Raw genomic sequence first — 14,296 nt, 5'->3', positions numbered from 1 at the left:
CGGGGTGTCACTGAGAGCCCCAGGTCTCGTTCTAACGATTGGGAACTGGGACTCCTGATTCCGGGTCACATGATCACTGTGATAGCCTCTGATTGGCTATCACAGTGAACAGTCGCTGTACAGCCCACCCACCTCATTTTTTTTTTTTTTTGTTTTTTTTTCTCTATGAATGGAGGAGAGAGATACATTGTATCATTATATACATTCTATTATACATTGTATCATTATATACATTCTATTATACATTGTATCATTATATACATTCTATTATACATTGTATCATTATATACATTCTATTATACATTGTATCATTATATACATTCTATTATACATTGTATCATTATATACATTCTATTATACATTGTATCATTATATACATTCTATTATACATTGTATCATTATATACATTGTATCATTATATACATTCCATTATACATTGTATCATTATATACATCCTATTATACATTGTATCATTATATACATCCTATTATACATTGTATCGTTATATACATCCTATTATACATTGTATCGTTATATACATCCTATTATACATTGTATCATTATATACATTGTATCATTATATACATTCTATTATACATTGTATCATTATATACATTCTATTATACATTGTATCATTATATACATTCTATTATACATTGTATCATTATATACATTGTATCATATTATACATTGTATCATTATATACATCCTATTATACATTGTATCATTATATACAGTCTATTATACATTGTATCCTTATATGTATCATTATATACATTGTATCATTATATACAGTGTATCATTATATACATCCTATTATACATTGTATCATTATATACATTGTATCATTATATACATTCCATTATACATTGTATCATTATATACATCCCATTATACATTGTATCATTATATACATTCCATTATACATTGTATCATTATATACATTCCATTATACATTGTATCATTATATACATTCCATTATACATTGTATCATTATATACATCCCATTATACATTGTATCATTATATACATCCCATTATACATTGTTTCTCTCTATCTCCTGGCTTAGAGGTAAAAAATGGTTTTTGGTTCAGGGTCAAAGGTCAGGGTTTTTGTTTTTTTTTTTAATAGGTGTTGGTGTCAGTGTGTTTTTTGTAAACAAAAAACAAAATGCGCACTATTGTTTCTGGACCGTACTCCGGGTACAAATAACATCCACGTATTTGGTATCGCTGCAATTGGCAATAGCTGGAAAATGTGTTTTGGGTTATTTGGTGGTAACAAGAATTCACAGCTACATTTAAAAAATAGTAGGGTTTTTTTTTTGTGGTTTTTTTTGGGCCAGTTTTCCTTTGATAATCTGACTAGAGTTCATTTTCTGACTAGAGCTCCACTTTAATTTTTGCTTTTTGTCTGGCCATCTGTATGAGGAAGTCCCACAGAAAAGAGAGGGGTGGACTGTAGGAGGAGGGGGTGCAGTTTCAAGGACCCCCAGCTTACTACTCCTAATCACACATTCAGATTTTAACTATTCTTGTGACATAAATAACGTTCCAGATGAACCCTCTGCACACGGCCACATCACCTTCTTTAGCAAACTTCGCACAAAAATAGAAATTTTTAGTTCACATACATTGCAGCACATGTTAAAGCCGTGTGTCCATGATCCCTCTCTAGCCAGTCTTTCTCTGTTCTGCCAAAGGGATCCCTCTCTGGCCAGTCCCTACTCTGCTCTGCCAAAGGGATCCCTCTCTGGCCAGTCCCTACTCTGCTCTGCCAAAGGGATCCCTCTCTGGCCAGTCCCTACTCTGCTCTGCCAAAGGGATCCCTCTCTGGCCAGTCCCTACTCTGCTCTGCCAAAGGGATCCCTCTCTGGCCAGTCCCTACTCTGCTCTGCCAAAGGGATCCCTCTCTGGCCAGTCCCTACTCTGCTCTGCCAAAGGGATCCCTCTCTGGCCAGTCCCTACTCTGCTCTGCCAAAGGGATCCCTCTCTGGCCAGTCCCTACTCTGCTCTGCCAAAGGGATCCCTCTCTGGCCAGTCCCTACTCTGCTCTGCCAAAGGGATCCCTCTCTGGCCAGTCCCTACTCTGCTCTGCCAATCTCCAGTGTATAAATCCCAATGAGTAATGACAAAAGCAACCAAGCAGAGCAGAAGACTCCTCCAGTGACACCATTATGTCTGCCTATGTAGTCTTGGTTTCTGTGTTCAGGTCAGCCCTTCATATCTGACACCTTCTCCTTCTACATAGGAGGGACAATGTGAAGACAATGGCGGATCGCGTCCTGCTCATGAGAGCGGAGCTGAAGTCCAGACTGGAGGCCCTCAAAACCCCGGGCACTTGGAAGCACATTGTGGAGCAGATCGGAATGTTCAGCTTCACGGGTCTCAATCGTAAGTATCCGTCCTCTCTGATCCTACAGCTCTACAAATCATATACTTTTCTCACTCTGGAATTTCGAGGTCCAAATTCATGGTGGATATTAACCCCTGCTCTCTGCCACCGCCTCCTCCCGGCCCTTTAAGGGCTTTTGAATGCCTGGAGGTGGGCATTCAGGTCACTTGACCACTGTAATTGGCCGTCACAGCGGTCACATGATCGGAAAGCTTCCAATCACTGCTATGCATCGGGAGCTTTCAGTTCCTGCTGGTGTCTGCACTGGGGGCGCGCGAGGGGTGCTCTCAGCACAGAAAACAGTTTACATCGGACCACATATGTACGGCCTTTTGGTGTTTAAAGCCCACCCAGGGAAAGGCTGTATATATGCGCCACGTTGGCAGAAACCGGTTAGTGGAAGTCGAAGATACCACCTGACAAGTTCGTTCATGGTTTTTTTTTTTCCTTTTTTTTTTTTTTTTTCCCCTCCTAACACGTGTCCTGACTGACCTGGGTAGGAAAGCTGCACATACTTATTTTCAGGTACCGTCATGTAATGTTTTGTATCAGACAGTGGCAGCTGCAGGGGAGAGGAGAGAACACATGACAGCTGGTACAGCCCAGGAGCAGAGATGTCACCCATAGGCTCCTGTGGCCAATCTGCTGTCAGCGCTCCCTCCTCTCCCCTGCAGTCACCACTGACTGACACGGGGATCACTGGGCCGGACCAGCATGAAACTAGGTAAGTATCTTTCTTACACAGGATAGTCAGCATAGGTGATAGGAGAGGGGGAGTGGACATTTGTGAAAGGGATTTGTGCTTCTAATGACCACTGGTAGGTTCCGGCCCCCCATTGGGCCCAAGAGACTGCTCTCTGGAGGAAGAAATTCTCATGCACACAAAGGCTTCCAGAAGGCAATATGAAACTTTATTCATAGATTCTTCTTCTTATATTGTAACAGAAAATCATACAATAGGATTTCGCTGGATACTTGTCAAGGCTGTGTACGTGAACAATTTAGGTTTCTCAAACCTTGAATCAGTTACAAGTAACCAACCGTTATTTTCCCGTGGGACAGAAGTCATTGACTTCTAACTATATCATAGCAGAAACAAATGCTGTTAATACAAAGAAATAACTGGATACTTTCCCTGCCTCTACCAAGGCTAAGATAAAAACAAAAGGATGTGAGCACAGTTCTGGAACACAACTGACACGGCATATTTTCATTAACTCATTCTGGGTATAATATACAACAATTAATCAACATGGAGTACAAAATATGAAAGGGAGGGGAAAACAAAGACATACATTTCCCTTCAATTTGTATGACTACTTGAGTGATAGCCTTGAATTCCACTTAAAAGTGGATGTAAAACTTCCATATCTCCAGTGAAGTGACCCGCCTCAGGTGATAGAGAAATGAAGCCACTCCTACATAAGTTGTACCTGTGTATCTGCTGTCCTCTACATCCATTCATAGTGCAGAATGTACACAGGATCTCTCCGAAAAGCCGGGGGCAGGGAGCTGACATTACATCAGTGAGGAGAGCTGATTGGAGGGAAGGGTCAACAGGAACAGAGCTGAGGCCGCCAATCATCTGGAGCTCCTTCCCCTGTCACCTTCTATCTCTTGGTGTCATGAAAACTCGTGAAGGGATTCATGTTGACAGCAGAGGAAGGAGGCAGCAGACAGAAATGACACTCAGTGCTGTGGACTGAGACAAGTACGCACTATAGAGCAGGGCTGTCAAACTGGTGACCCTCCAGCTGTTGTGAAACTACAAGTCCCATCATGCTTCTGCCTTTGGGAGTCATGCTTGTAACTGTCATTTCTTGCAATGCCTCATGGGACTTGTAGTTTGGCAACAGCTGCAGGGCTGCCAGTTTGACACCCGTGCCATAGAGGGATGTGCTTTGCTCATATTTCATGTCTGAGGGTTACAGCCACTTGAAGCGGAACTAAACCCAGATTACAGACATTAAACGGAACATTTTGGGTAACTCGGCAGAGCGGCACAACTCCTTTGTGTACAATCTGGCAGGGAGGGAGCCGTCTGTCACACTCATCCTTCCCCACTTTGCTACAGGAGGAAAAGCCCCACACATGCAAAAAAAAAAGTTGCCACGCCCCCTCTCCTTTGATTTACATACATCCTGCATGAGTGTCCTTTGCATGTATGAGTGAAGGAAGTGTGACTCCTGCTGCCTCCGCCTGGATGGAGGGGACTTTGTTCACCTCATAGGCTTCTCAACACATCAACCATTTCATCGTCTGCCCCCTTCCTGCCTGCCGGGCGCTTCTGCCCCCTTCCTGCCTGCCGGGCGCTTCTGCCCCCTTCCTGCCTGCTGGGCGCTTCTGCCCCCTTCCTGCCTGCCGGGCGCTTCTGCCCCCTTCCTGCCTGCCGGGCGCTTCTGCCCCCTTCCTGCCTGCTGGGCGCTTCCGCCCCCTTCCTGCCTGCTGGGCGCTTCCGCCCCCTTCCTGCCTGCCGGGCGCTTCCGCCCCCTTCCTGCCTGCCGGGCGCTTCCGCCCCCTTCCTGCCTGCCGGGCGCTTCCGCCCCCTTCCTGCCTGCCGGGCGCTTCCGCCCCCTTCCTGCCTGCCGGGCGCTTCCGCCCCCTTCCTGCCTGCCGGGCGCTTCCGCCCCCTTCCTGGCACTGTTGCCCCCCCCCCCCTCCCTACCTGACACTGCCACCCCCTTCCTGTCCAGGCCAATTTTTTGCTTTCAGCGCGCTCATACTTTGGATACAGCGTTGCATGAGTGCGCAATTGTCAAACAAAAGTTGATTTTTTTTTTTTTTTTTAGCGCTTTCTTTTTGGTGGGATTTAATCACCATGGGGGGGGGGGGGTTATTTTTTGCTAAAATTAAGACTGTAAATTTTTTTTATTTTTTTTAGTTTGTCATAAAATTTTGTAAAGTAATTTTTTCTCCTTCACTGATGTGTGCTAATGAGGCTGCAGTGATGGGCACTGATGAGGAGGCACTAGTAGGTGGCACTGATGGGCATTGACAGGCATCACTGATAGGCAGCACTGAAAGGCATCACTGATATATGGCTCTGTTAGGCGGCATTGACTGGCAGCTCAGTTGGGCGGCACTGATGTGGCATTGATGGGTACTGACTGGTGGCACTGAATGGGCTACACTGCTCATCATGTGCCGATTACTGACTCTCTTCATGAGCTGCCAGCGGGAGGAGAGGACTGCTGATAACCGGCATTTCCTATTTCCATGTGATTGGACACAGCTGATCACATGACAGAGCTGACTTCATTGGCTCTTTACAGTAATTGGTGATCTGCTGTGTCCCAGGGGCACTGTGTACCACCAGTCGCTGCGTGCCCCCCTAGAATGTCATATGATGTCCTCCCAGAATGAGACAACCGCCGCCCGTCCGTCATTTTCGTATGGGGCAGGCAGAAGGTGGTTAAAGGATAAGTTCACCTGAGGAAATCCCTCCAAAATAAGGGAGTCCCTGGTTGTCACCAGAACCAGTGTCCCCATTGGAAGATCTCTCCTCTATTCCTGTTCTGGTGACAACTCAAAAAATTGGTGTTTTCTCCCCCCCCCCCCCCCCCCCCCCAAGTGATAACCATAGAGCGGGCAAATCTCTCCTATGGGGACACAGACTGCAATAAAACCTGACAAGGGGGTCTAATCCTCCCTCCATCAAAAACTTAAAGACAAAAGTTTTTATTTTATTTTTAACGGCTCCCCTACAGACAGATGCCGGCCGGGTGGCAGTTCAAGGCTCGAGAATGCTGAAAGTTGGAATTGCCCTGAGCAGGAAGAGGGGTGAAAGTGCCCGGTATTGAAGGGGTTAATTATACTTCAAGGGGCGCTTTGACCCCTCCTCACTCTTACATCCATACCACCATTGGAGCATCATGAACACGAGGCCACACTACATACATGAATTGTGAGCCTTTATCTGTGTCCAGGGAACAGAGTAGTAATGAATGGCTGAACGCGGGTCCAAGACGCACTTGTAGAATCGGATATAAACCCCAAGACGCAAACCGCGTCCAGACATTCACACCCGTATCCAAGTACTCCGTGTACCCGTGTCCAGCCCTTCATTACTTCTGTTCCCTGGTCAGAGTACGTGGATAAGCATGCGCATGCACGGGTGTGAATGTCTGGACGCGGTTTGTGTGTCTCGAGGTTTATATCTGCGTGATTATACAAGTGTGACTTGTACCCGCGTTCAGCCATTCATTACTATGGGCTGTGTGCTGCGTCTTCTGGGTGTGGAAACGCCCACAATGTGTATGGCCTCCTGCGCCTCTGTGTGCATGCGGGGTTATGGTTTCAAATCTGATTTTATAGAATTTTTTTTTTTTTTCCTTCATGCATAAAAAGGAAACCTTCAAAAAAAATAACCCTTGCTACCCCTTCATTGGGATTCCCGGTAACCCTTGCTACCCCTTCATTGGGATTCCCGGTAACCCTTGCTATCTCCCTTGGGGTACCCCAATAATCCTCCAGACCTCCCCCAGGTTCCCCAAACCATTGGACATCCTAAGCCAAAAACGAAACCATTACAATACAAATGTTGGTCTACTCCATGGAATGTCCCCCAGTGCTGAGCGCCATGTGTTCCCGTAAGACGCAGAACAAGGCAGTTATCTTACAGGGCGCCATATTCAATAGAGGATTGTCCATCCAACCTGGTGACTCGAGTCCCTTCATTTATCCGTGTACCATTATGGTGGTTCTGGAAATCCGCCTTCCCTTTTATATTGTAATAATAAAACTACTAAAATCTCTGATCTCAGCCAATCCAATCGTTTCTCTGTCCAGAACTAAAATCCGATGTGTGTGGACACTCAGGGTGGCGAGGGTAGGGATTGCACTCTTGAGGGGTAGTGAGGGTAGGGATTGCACTCTTGAGGGGTAGCGAGGGTAGGGATTGCACTCTTGAGGGGTAGCGAGGGTAGGGATTGCACGCTGGGGGGGGGGGAGCGAGGGTAGGGACTGCATGTTCGAGGGGGGGGGGAAGGGAAGCGAGGGTAGGGATTGCACGTTCGAGGAGGCGAGGGTAGGGATTGGACGCTCGGGGCGGGGGCGGCGGGGGCGGGGATTGGACGCTCGGGGCGGGGGCGGGGATTGGACGCTCGGGGCGGCGGCGGTGGTTTCACGTTTCTTCCCTAGTCTGATCCTTATTATATATATTTATATTGATGGATAATATTGCTGATAATTGCTGTGTGATGTATAAGGTTTGATGATCGCACTTTTTTTTTTTTTCCCAGCCAAGCAGGTTGAATACCTCATCAAAGAGAAGCACATTTATCTGATGGCCAGCGGTCGCATCAACATGTGCGGTCTGACCACAAAGAACCTGGACTACGTAGCCCAGTCTATATATGAAGCTGTCACCAAGATCCAGTGACACCATCCAGCCGTGTCAGACCGGTGATGGAAATGTCCTCCTTCTGTATGTTTTGTGTTTCTGTTCTCACTACGGCTTTAATGGAACAAACTACCAGGGAGAATGTGCTGAGCTGCAAGTCCCATCCAAGTCTGAGGGTCTCCTGCGCTCCCCAAAATCTACAGTAGTTTACTGTATTCAGGCCATTCCCCCAAATCCCCCCCCCCCCCCATTAAAATCCTATAGCCATATTCTGTGTGCAGAGGGTTCAGGGTACACCCCCCCCCCCCCCCCCCCCCCCACTGTCCAAATCTAGAGCTGTCTTCAGGCCATCCCCCCCCCCATCCAAATCTAGAGCCATATTCTGTGTGCAGAGAGTTCAGGGTAAACCCCCCACTGTCCAAATCTATTGATGTAGCCTGTATTCAGACCATTCCCCCAAATCCCCCCCCCCCCATCCAAATCCTATAGTCATATTCTGTGTGCAGAGGGTTCAGGGTACACCCCCCACACTGTGCACATCTAGAGTTGTATTCAGGCCATTCCCCCCCATCCACATCTGGAGCCATATTCTGTGTGCAGAGGGTTCAGGGTACACCCTGCCCCCCCCCCTGTCCAAATATAGAGCTGTATTCAGGCCATTTCCCCATATCCCCCCCCCCCCCCGACACTATCCACATATACAGCCATATTCTGTGTGCAGAGGGATCAGGGTACACCTTGCTGCCCCCCCCCCCCCCCACACACACACACTGTACAAATCTAGAGCTGTATTCTGTATTCAGGCCTTTCCCCACATCCCCCCCATCCACATCTAGAGCCTTACCCTGTGTGCAGAGGGTTCAGGGTACACCCTGCCCCCCTCCACTGTCCAAATCTAGAGCTATATCCTGTATTCAGGCCATTTCCCCTCATCCCCCCCCCCCCACCACTGTCCGTCCTGTATTCAGGCCATTCCCCCTTATTCCCCCCCCCCCCTGTCCATCCTGAATTCAGAGGATGGGGTTCTGTAGCGGGTTCACATTTGGCAAACCAAACCGTGTGAACAGACCTCATGGTGGGTGAAGACCGATTGATGCCTGATGGGCAGTGCAGGGACAAGGTCATCGAGCAGCACCCAGGGCGACACTGGCACATTACCCCCCCCCCCCATATAATGTATCAGGATCGTGTGTCAGCACAAATCTTCCTTTCTAACAGGAATCCACTCCCCTTGTACAAATCCCTCCAGTCACCCTTTCTGGCACAACCCCCAAATCCCCACTGTGCCCGGGGCAGCCGCCCCTCCTGCCCACCCCTTGTTCCGTTCCTGCTGACGGGTATCCGTTTTATCACCTGTGATGCAGCCCCCCCCCCCCCCCCCGATATGATCTTGTAGTACATAAATCTGAGGATCTCGGGACCATGTAGACTGACATACTGCAGTCTTGGACCTGATTGGATATCAGACTTGTATGGAATTGTGCTGCTGATCTCCCGCTGATCCCGGCTTACAGGACATTCTGGGGTCACCTTCTTATTAAAAGAGAAGTTCGGATTTCCAAAAAAATAAAAATGATTTATACTGACCTGGGTGGGTCAATGCTGCACCTGTCCCCCACCAATCCTGAGGACAAGAATTGAGTGATCAAAGGTCACCAGCTCTCTGCTCTCCCCCTCCTGCGCTCACTGACTCTCCGGGCTGTGGTGGGGGGAGGAGGGGGCTGGCTCAGAGGAGGAGCCGGCTGCCTGTCCTGGCACCTGACTTTAAAGCAGAGATCTCCAAACTACGGCCCTCCAAGTGTTGAACTACAAGTCCCATGAGACCTTCCAAGGCTGGCAGCCACAGTCAAGACTCCCAAAGGCAGAGGCATGATGGGACTTGTAGTACTTCAACAGCTGGAGGGCCATAGTTTGGAGCCCCCTGGTGTAAAGGATAAGTTCACTTTTCGTAACCTGTATGTTACACCCATATTCATGTTATGCTTCACCGCCATTGTGGTTCTTTGAGCACTACAAGCTGACCACCACTAAGGCTGCTGGGACTTGTAGTCACTCATTCACAGCATTCTGTGAATGAGCGACTACATGTCCCAGCAGCCTTAGTGGTGGTCAGCTTGTAGTCCTCAAAGAACCACAATCGCCGTTAAGCACTGTGAAAGTTTGATTCTTCTGGTCAGTATATCTGCTTGCCTGTACACCCCCTCACATCCCCGCACACCCCCTACACCCCCACACACCCTGTACATCCCCGCACACCCCCTACACCTTGTACATCCCTGTTCATCCCCTACACCTCGTACATCCCATACATCCCCACACGTCAAGCAGATATTCTGACAGGTCTGCAGGAGCCCTGCGTGGCGCCAGTGATCTGCTGATAGCAGTGCAATGCTTTCCAGGCTCCTGCAGATAAAAATAATAAATGCACTTTTTTTTTTTTTCACCTGCAAAAAAAAGAGCGTGCATTTTATTTTTTGTTGAAAAGGTGAACTTATCCTTTAAAGTCTGGACCTTTCCCGACCCTGGACTGTGTGAGGGGTGTCAGCTGACAGGGGCTTTATCCTGCCGTGGGCTGCTAATGGGTCACAGCAGTGCAATCCTCTGATCCCAGGAGAAGCCGGGCCGATGTAGCTTTGGCTGTACTTCTCTGTTAATGACATGGGACCCGTGTGACCTGACCGGGGACCCGTGTGACCTGACCGGGGACGACATGGGACCCGTGTGACCTGACCGGGGACGACATGGGACCCGTGTGACCTGACCGGGGACCCGTGTGACCTGACCGGGGACGACATGGGACCCGTGTGACCTGACCGGGGACGACATGGGACCCGTGTGACCTGACCGGGGACGACATGGGACCCGTGTGACCTGGACGAGTATTTCAATGTTGCCTTCAAAGCTTTACCCCGTGTCATTAGTTCACTCAGAACACTTGAAGCTCATTTTGTTTTTCTTTTGTACCAAAGGGGTGAAAAGCCGGGACCTGGCATGCTTTAACTTTGAGGTTTCGGTGCGAGAAATCAGCTTTGATGGCGTTCCTCCACTGATCTCCCCCCCCCCTCCATATATCCAGGCGACGGGAGCGTTCACACAGGCTTTACCTGCTCACTACTATTGTACAGAACATCTCCTGTAGTGAGCATTTCAAGGATAAGTCCACCTAAAATAAATGCAAACCTTTTTGCAGATTAAAAAGGAAATGTATTTGGGGTCGGTTCACACCAGACGCAGTCCAGCATGTCGGGGGTTTTCCTGCATCAAAATGAATGCAGTGTTTTCCATGTATTCCAATGACTGTAGTTCACACTAGTGCAGTCAGGTTCTGGGGCAGAAAAAAAACACGCTGTGGGCCAGTTCACACCACAAAAATGCCTTCCGTTGTTTTTTTGTTTTGCTTACAGTTCACACCACTTTCCGTTCCATTTTTGATGCGTTTTGCTGCCTTCTAGTACAGTTCTGTGCAGAAAAAATGCAACCTGTTCTCATTTTTTTATTTTTTTCTGCGATTTCATGGTGAACTAGCCGTGTGTAAGCCTGGGTTCACACTTGGGCGGGGCCGGCAGTCCTCGGGCGTGTGCGGTGTGCGGGGCCGGCATCCCTCGGGCATGTGTGGTGGGCGGGGCCGGCATCCCTGTGTGGTGGGCGGGGCCAGCATCCCTGGGCGCGGGCAGGTGGTATTCAGAATCTGATTCTTGCAGCCCCTGTCCCGTCTGTGCAGCCGTGTGAATGCGGCTGAAGGTGAATCTTCCATCGTTCGTCATTCATCATGAGAACAAGAAGTGAAGGTTATGCCTCCCAGAAGGGACAGACAGCAAACTGGGGCCTTTAGTTGTTCCTTTGTATTTGGATGGTCGGTGGGGGTGGGGTGGAATTCTCGGCGGCTGTTCTATTCCCATCCTATCACAGGAGTTTTACGCTGGTATTGATTTTATTGCACTTTTTGCTGCTTTGGAGTCATTTCCAAGTGAAGTCGGAGAAGACGATTTACAATCCGGCCCCCTTAATGTAGGGAATCCCACCTGTCGCCGATGGTTCCTCCTGCCTCCATGTTCTCACAGGTAGAATTGTACATTATAGGAGAGCAGTGGACCACGGTACCCCTCACACCCCCCCCCCCCCCGTTTTCTGCTTTTAGCCTCTTCATGCATGCATCCCTGTGCCCGTGTGCAATACGAAGCCTCAATCCAGACGGTTCTATCCGGTGCCACGCAATAGCCGGATATATGTCTGTCTTCATGATCAAACCTTTTGGGAAATGTTGTGTCCTACTGTAATAAAATGATGTATCAGATACGGGTTGCAGATTGTTTTTTTGGTCACCGTATATATCTAGGACAGGAAGTGATTGTTATGGTCACCGTATATATCTAGGACAGGAAGTGATTGTTATGGTCACCGTATATATCTAGGACAGGAAGTGATTGTTATGGTCACCGTATATATCTAGGACAGGAAGTGATTGTTATGGTCACCGTATATATCTAGGACAGGAAGTGATTGTTTTTTTGGTCACTGTATATATCTAGGACAGGAAGTGATTGTTAAAGACTTTACAGACGTGTCCTACAGTGGAATCACACAGAGGAGGCAAGGGGCTGGACACCTCTAACAAATGTTGGAGCCGCTCAGCAGGAATGTACGAGAGGAGTTGAGCTGAAGGAGAGAGCAAGGAGTGAGGCTGTGTGGAAGGAGGCTGAAAGGAGGCCCAGGGGGATGAGGCTCACCTGCAGGCCTGGAGCTGGAAGAGAGGAACGTTTAGAGCTCACTGGCCCCCTGAGGAAGGACCACCTGTATGGGAAGGAGAAGCCCAGCTGATAGGCCTGGTAGCAGCAGCCCTCCCACAAGCGGTACAGGAGAGGATCTGATTGAGTAGACCTGCACCCCCTGGGGGGATAGGGGAAGGAGCACTCTGGTGGGAAACCAGATTAGGCCCCTACTTGTGACTGATCACCTCCATTAAAGGGACAGGAGCCACACCCCCTGCTCAGGGATACCTCCAGATTGCTGGGTGAAGAGGAGAAGTCCACCTGGGGTGGTGCACTGAGGAGACTCTGGCTAGCCCTCCAACAGAGGCTGTGCTGCAGAGACGGCTTGTAAATAGTTCCTGGAAGTAGTCCTCAGTTGATCGGAACCCTTGAGCATCCTGTACCCCCCTCACCCCCTCCCAGTTCAAATCCTTTCCATAAACAACAAAACCAAAGCTGAAGGACTGACTCTGGATGCAAGACTGTGAAGATACATGTTGCCTGGCTGTGCAGGGCTATAGGGGGACCCCAATACTCAGCAACTCCTAAGGGGGTCTCTATCTATCCATTCAGTGGTACCCGCCCCTCGGCGATTGGTGATTGGATGGACCGTCACTCGTAAGCGTCTTTTTCCATGAATTTTCTTAGCAATTATTTTACAGGGTAGGTTGCCGGGTCTTTCCCCAACCCCCACCATGGAGGAGATCCCACATGGCCAGGGATGGAACTAGGACAATTTAGACAGGAGCCAATGAGCCTACCGGCATGTCTTTGGAGTGTGGGAGGAAACCAGAGTACCTGGAGGAAACCCACGTGAACACAGGGAGAACATACAAACTCCATGCAGGAGGCGCCATGGTTGGTAATTGAACCCATGACCCAATTACTGCAAGGCAGAAGTGCTAACCACTATGCCGCCCCCTAAGGGCGTGCTACATAAACATTAAGGGGTGCTACATAAACATTGTTGGTGACCAAGTCCACCCCTTCATGGAAATGGTATTCCCTGATGGCAGCGGCTCCTTTAAGCAGGATAATGCGCCCAGCCACACTGCAAAATGGTTCAAGAATGGTTTGAAGAACACGAGTTTGAGGTGTTGACTTGGCCTCCAAAATCTCCAGAACTCAATCCAATCAAGCATCTGTGGGATGTGCAGGAAAAACAAGTCCGATCTATGGAGGCCCCACCTCCCAGCTTACCGGACTTAACGGATCTGCTCCTGCGGGCTGGGTGCCAGATAACACAGCGAACCTTCAGTGGTCTAGTGGGGTCCATACCTCGATGGATTATGGTGGGTGGTCATAATGTTATGGCTCTGTGACTGTGTAATACACAGCCTGAACCCAGCTGCTATATCAGTCAATAGCCGGATATACATCGATCAGGTTGGTGAGGGGTACCCTGTACTATGGTCCCAAATATTGTACACCCCCCCCCCCCAGAAATCACAATGACTCCAAGGACCAGAAACGCTCTACCCGAACCATCGGAGATACAGCCAGGACCATCGCAGATACAGCCGGGACCATCGCAGATACAGCCGGGACCATCGCAGATACAGCCGGGACCATCGCAGATACAGCCGGGACCATCGGAGATACAGCCGGGACCAACGCAGATACAGCCGGGACCATCGCAGATACAGCCGGAACCATCGGAGATACAGCCGGGACCATCGCAGCTACAGCCGGGACCAACGCAGATACAGCCGGGACCATCGGAGATACAGCCGGGACCAACGCAGATACAGCCGGGACCATCGCAGATACAGCCGGAACCATCGGAGATACAGCCGGGACCATCGCAGCTACA

General features: G+C 49.1%; 1 protein-coding gene across 1 annotated transcript; it reads left to right on the top strand.

The window, feature by feature from the left end:
* Window positions 1-2,232: 2,232 nt before the first annotated feature.
* Window positions 2,233-12,029, top strand: LOC149435371 (aspartate aminotransferase, cytoplasmic-like). Its single transcript, XM_089662722.1, has 2 exons — window positions 2,233-2,393; window positions 7,635-12,029. The coding sequence occupies exons 1-2, from the start codon at window positions 2,270-2,272 to the stop codon at window positions 7,772-7,774; spliced, it is 264 nt and encodes an 87-aa protein (XP_089518848.1). The 5' UTR covers window positions 2,233-2,269; the 3' UTR covers window positions 7,775-12,029.
* Window positions 12,030-14,296: the final 2,267 nt, after the last annotated feature.

The sequence above is a fragment of the Staurois parvus genome, unplaced genomic scaffold, assembly GCF_062004578.1.
Source record: "Staurois parvus isolate SC_StPar_1 unplaced genomic scaffold, SC_StPar_1.0 ptg001527l, whole genome shotgun sequence".
Lineage (NCBI taxonomy): Eukaryota > Metazoa > Chordata > Amphibia > Anura > Ranidae > Staurois > Staurois parvus.
The sequence above is the reverse complement of the archived record's forward strand: the minus strand, read 5'-3'. Positions and strand labels throughout refer to the sequence as shown.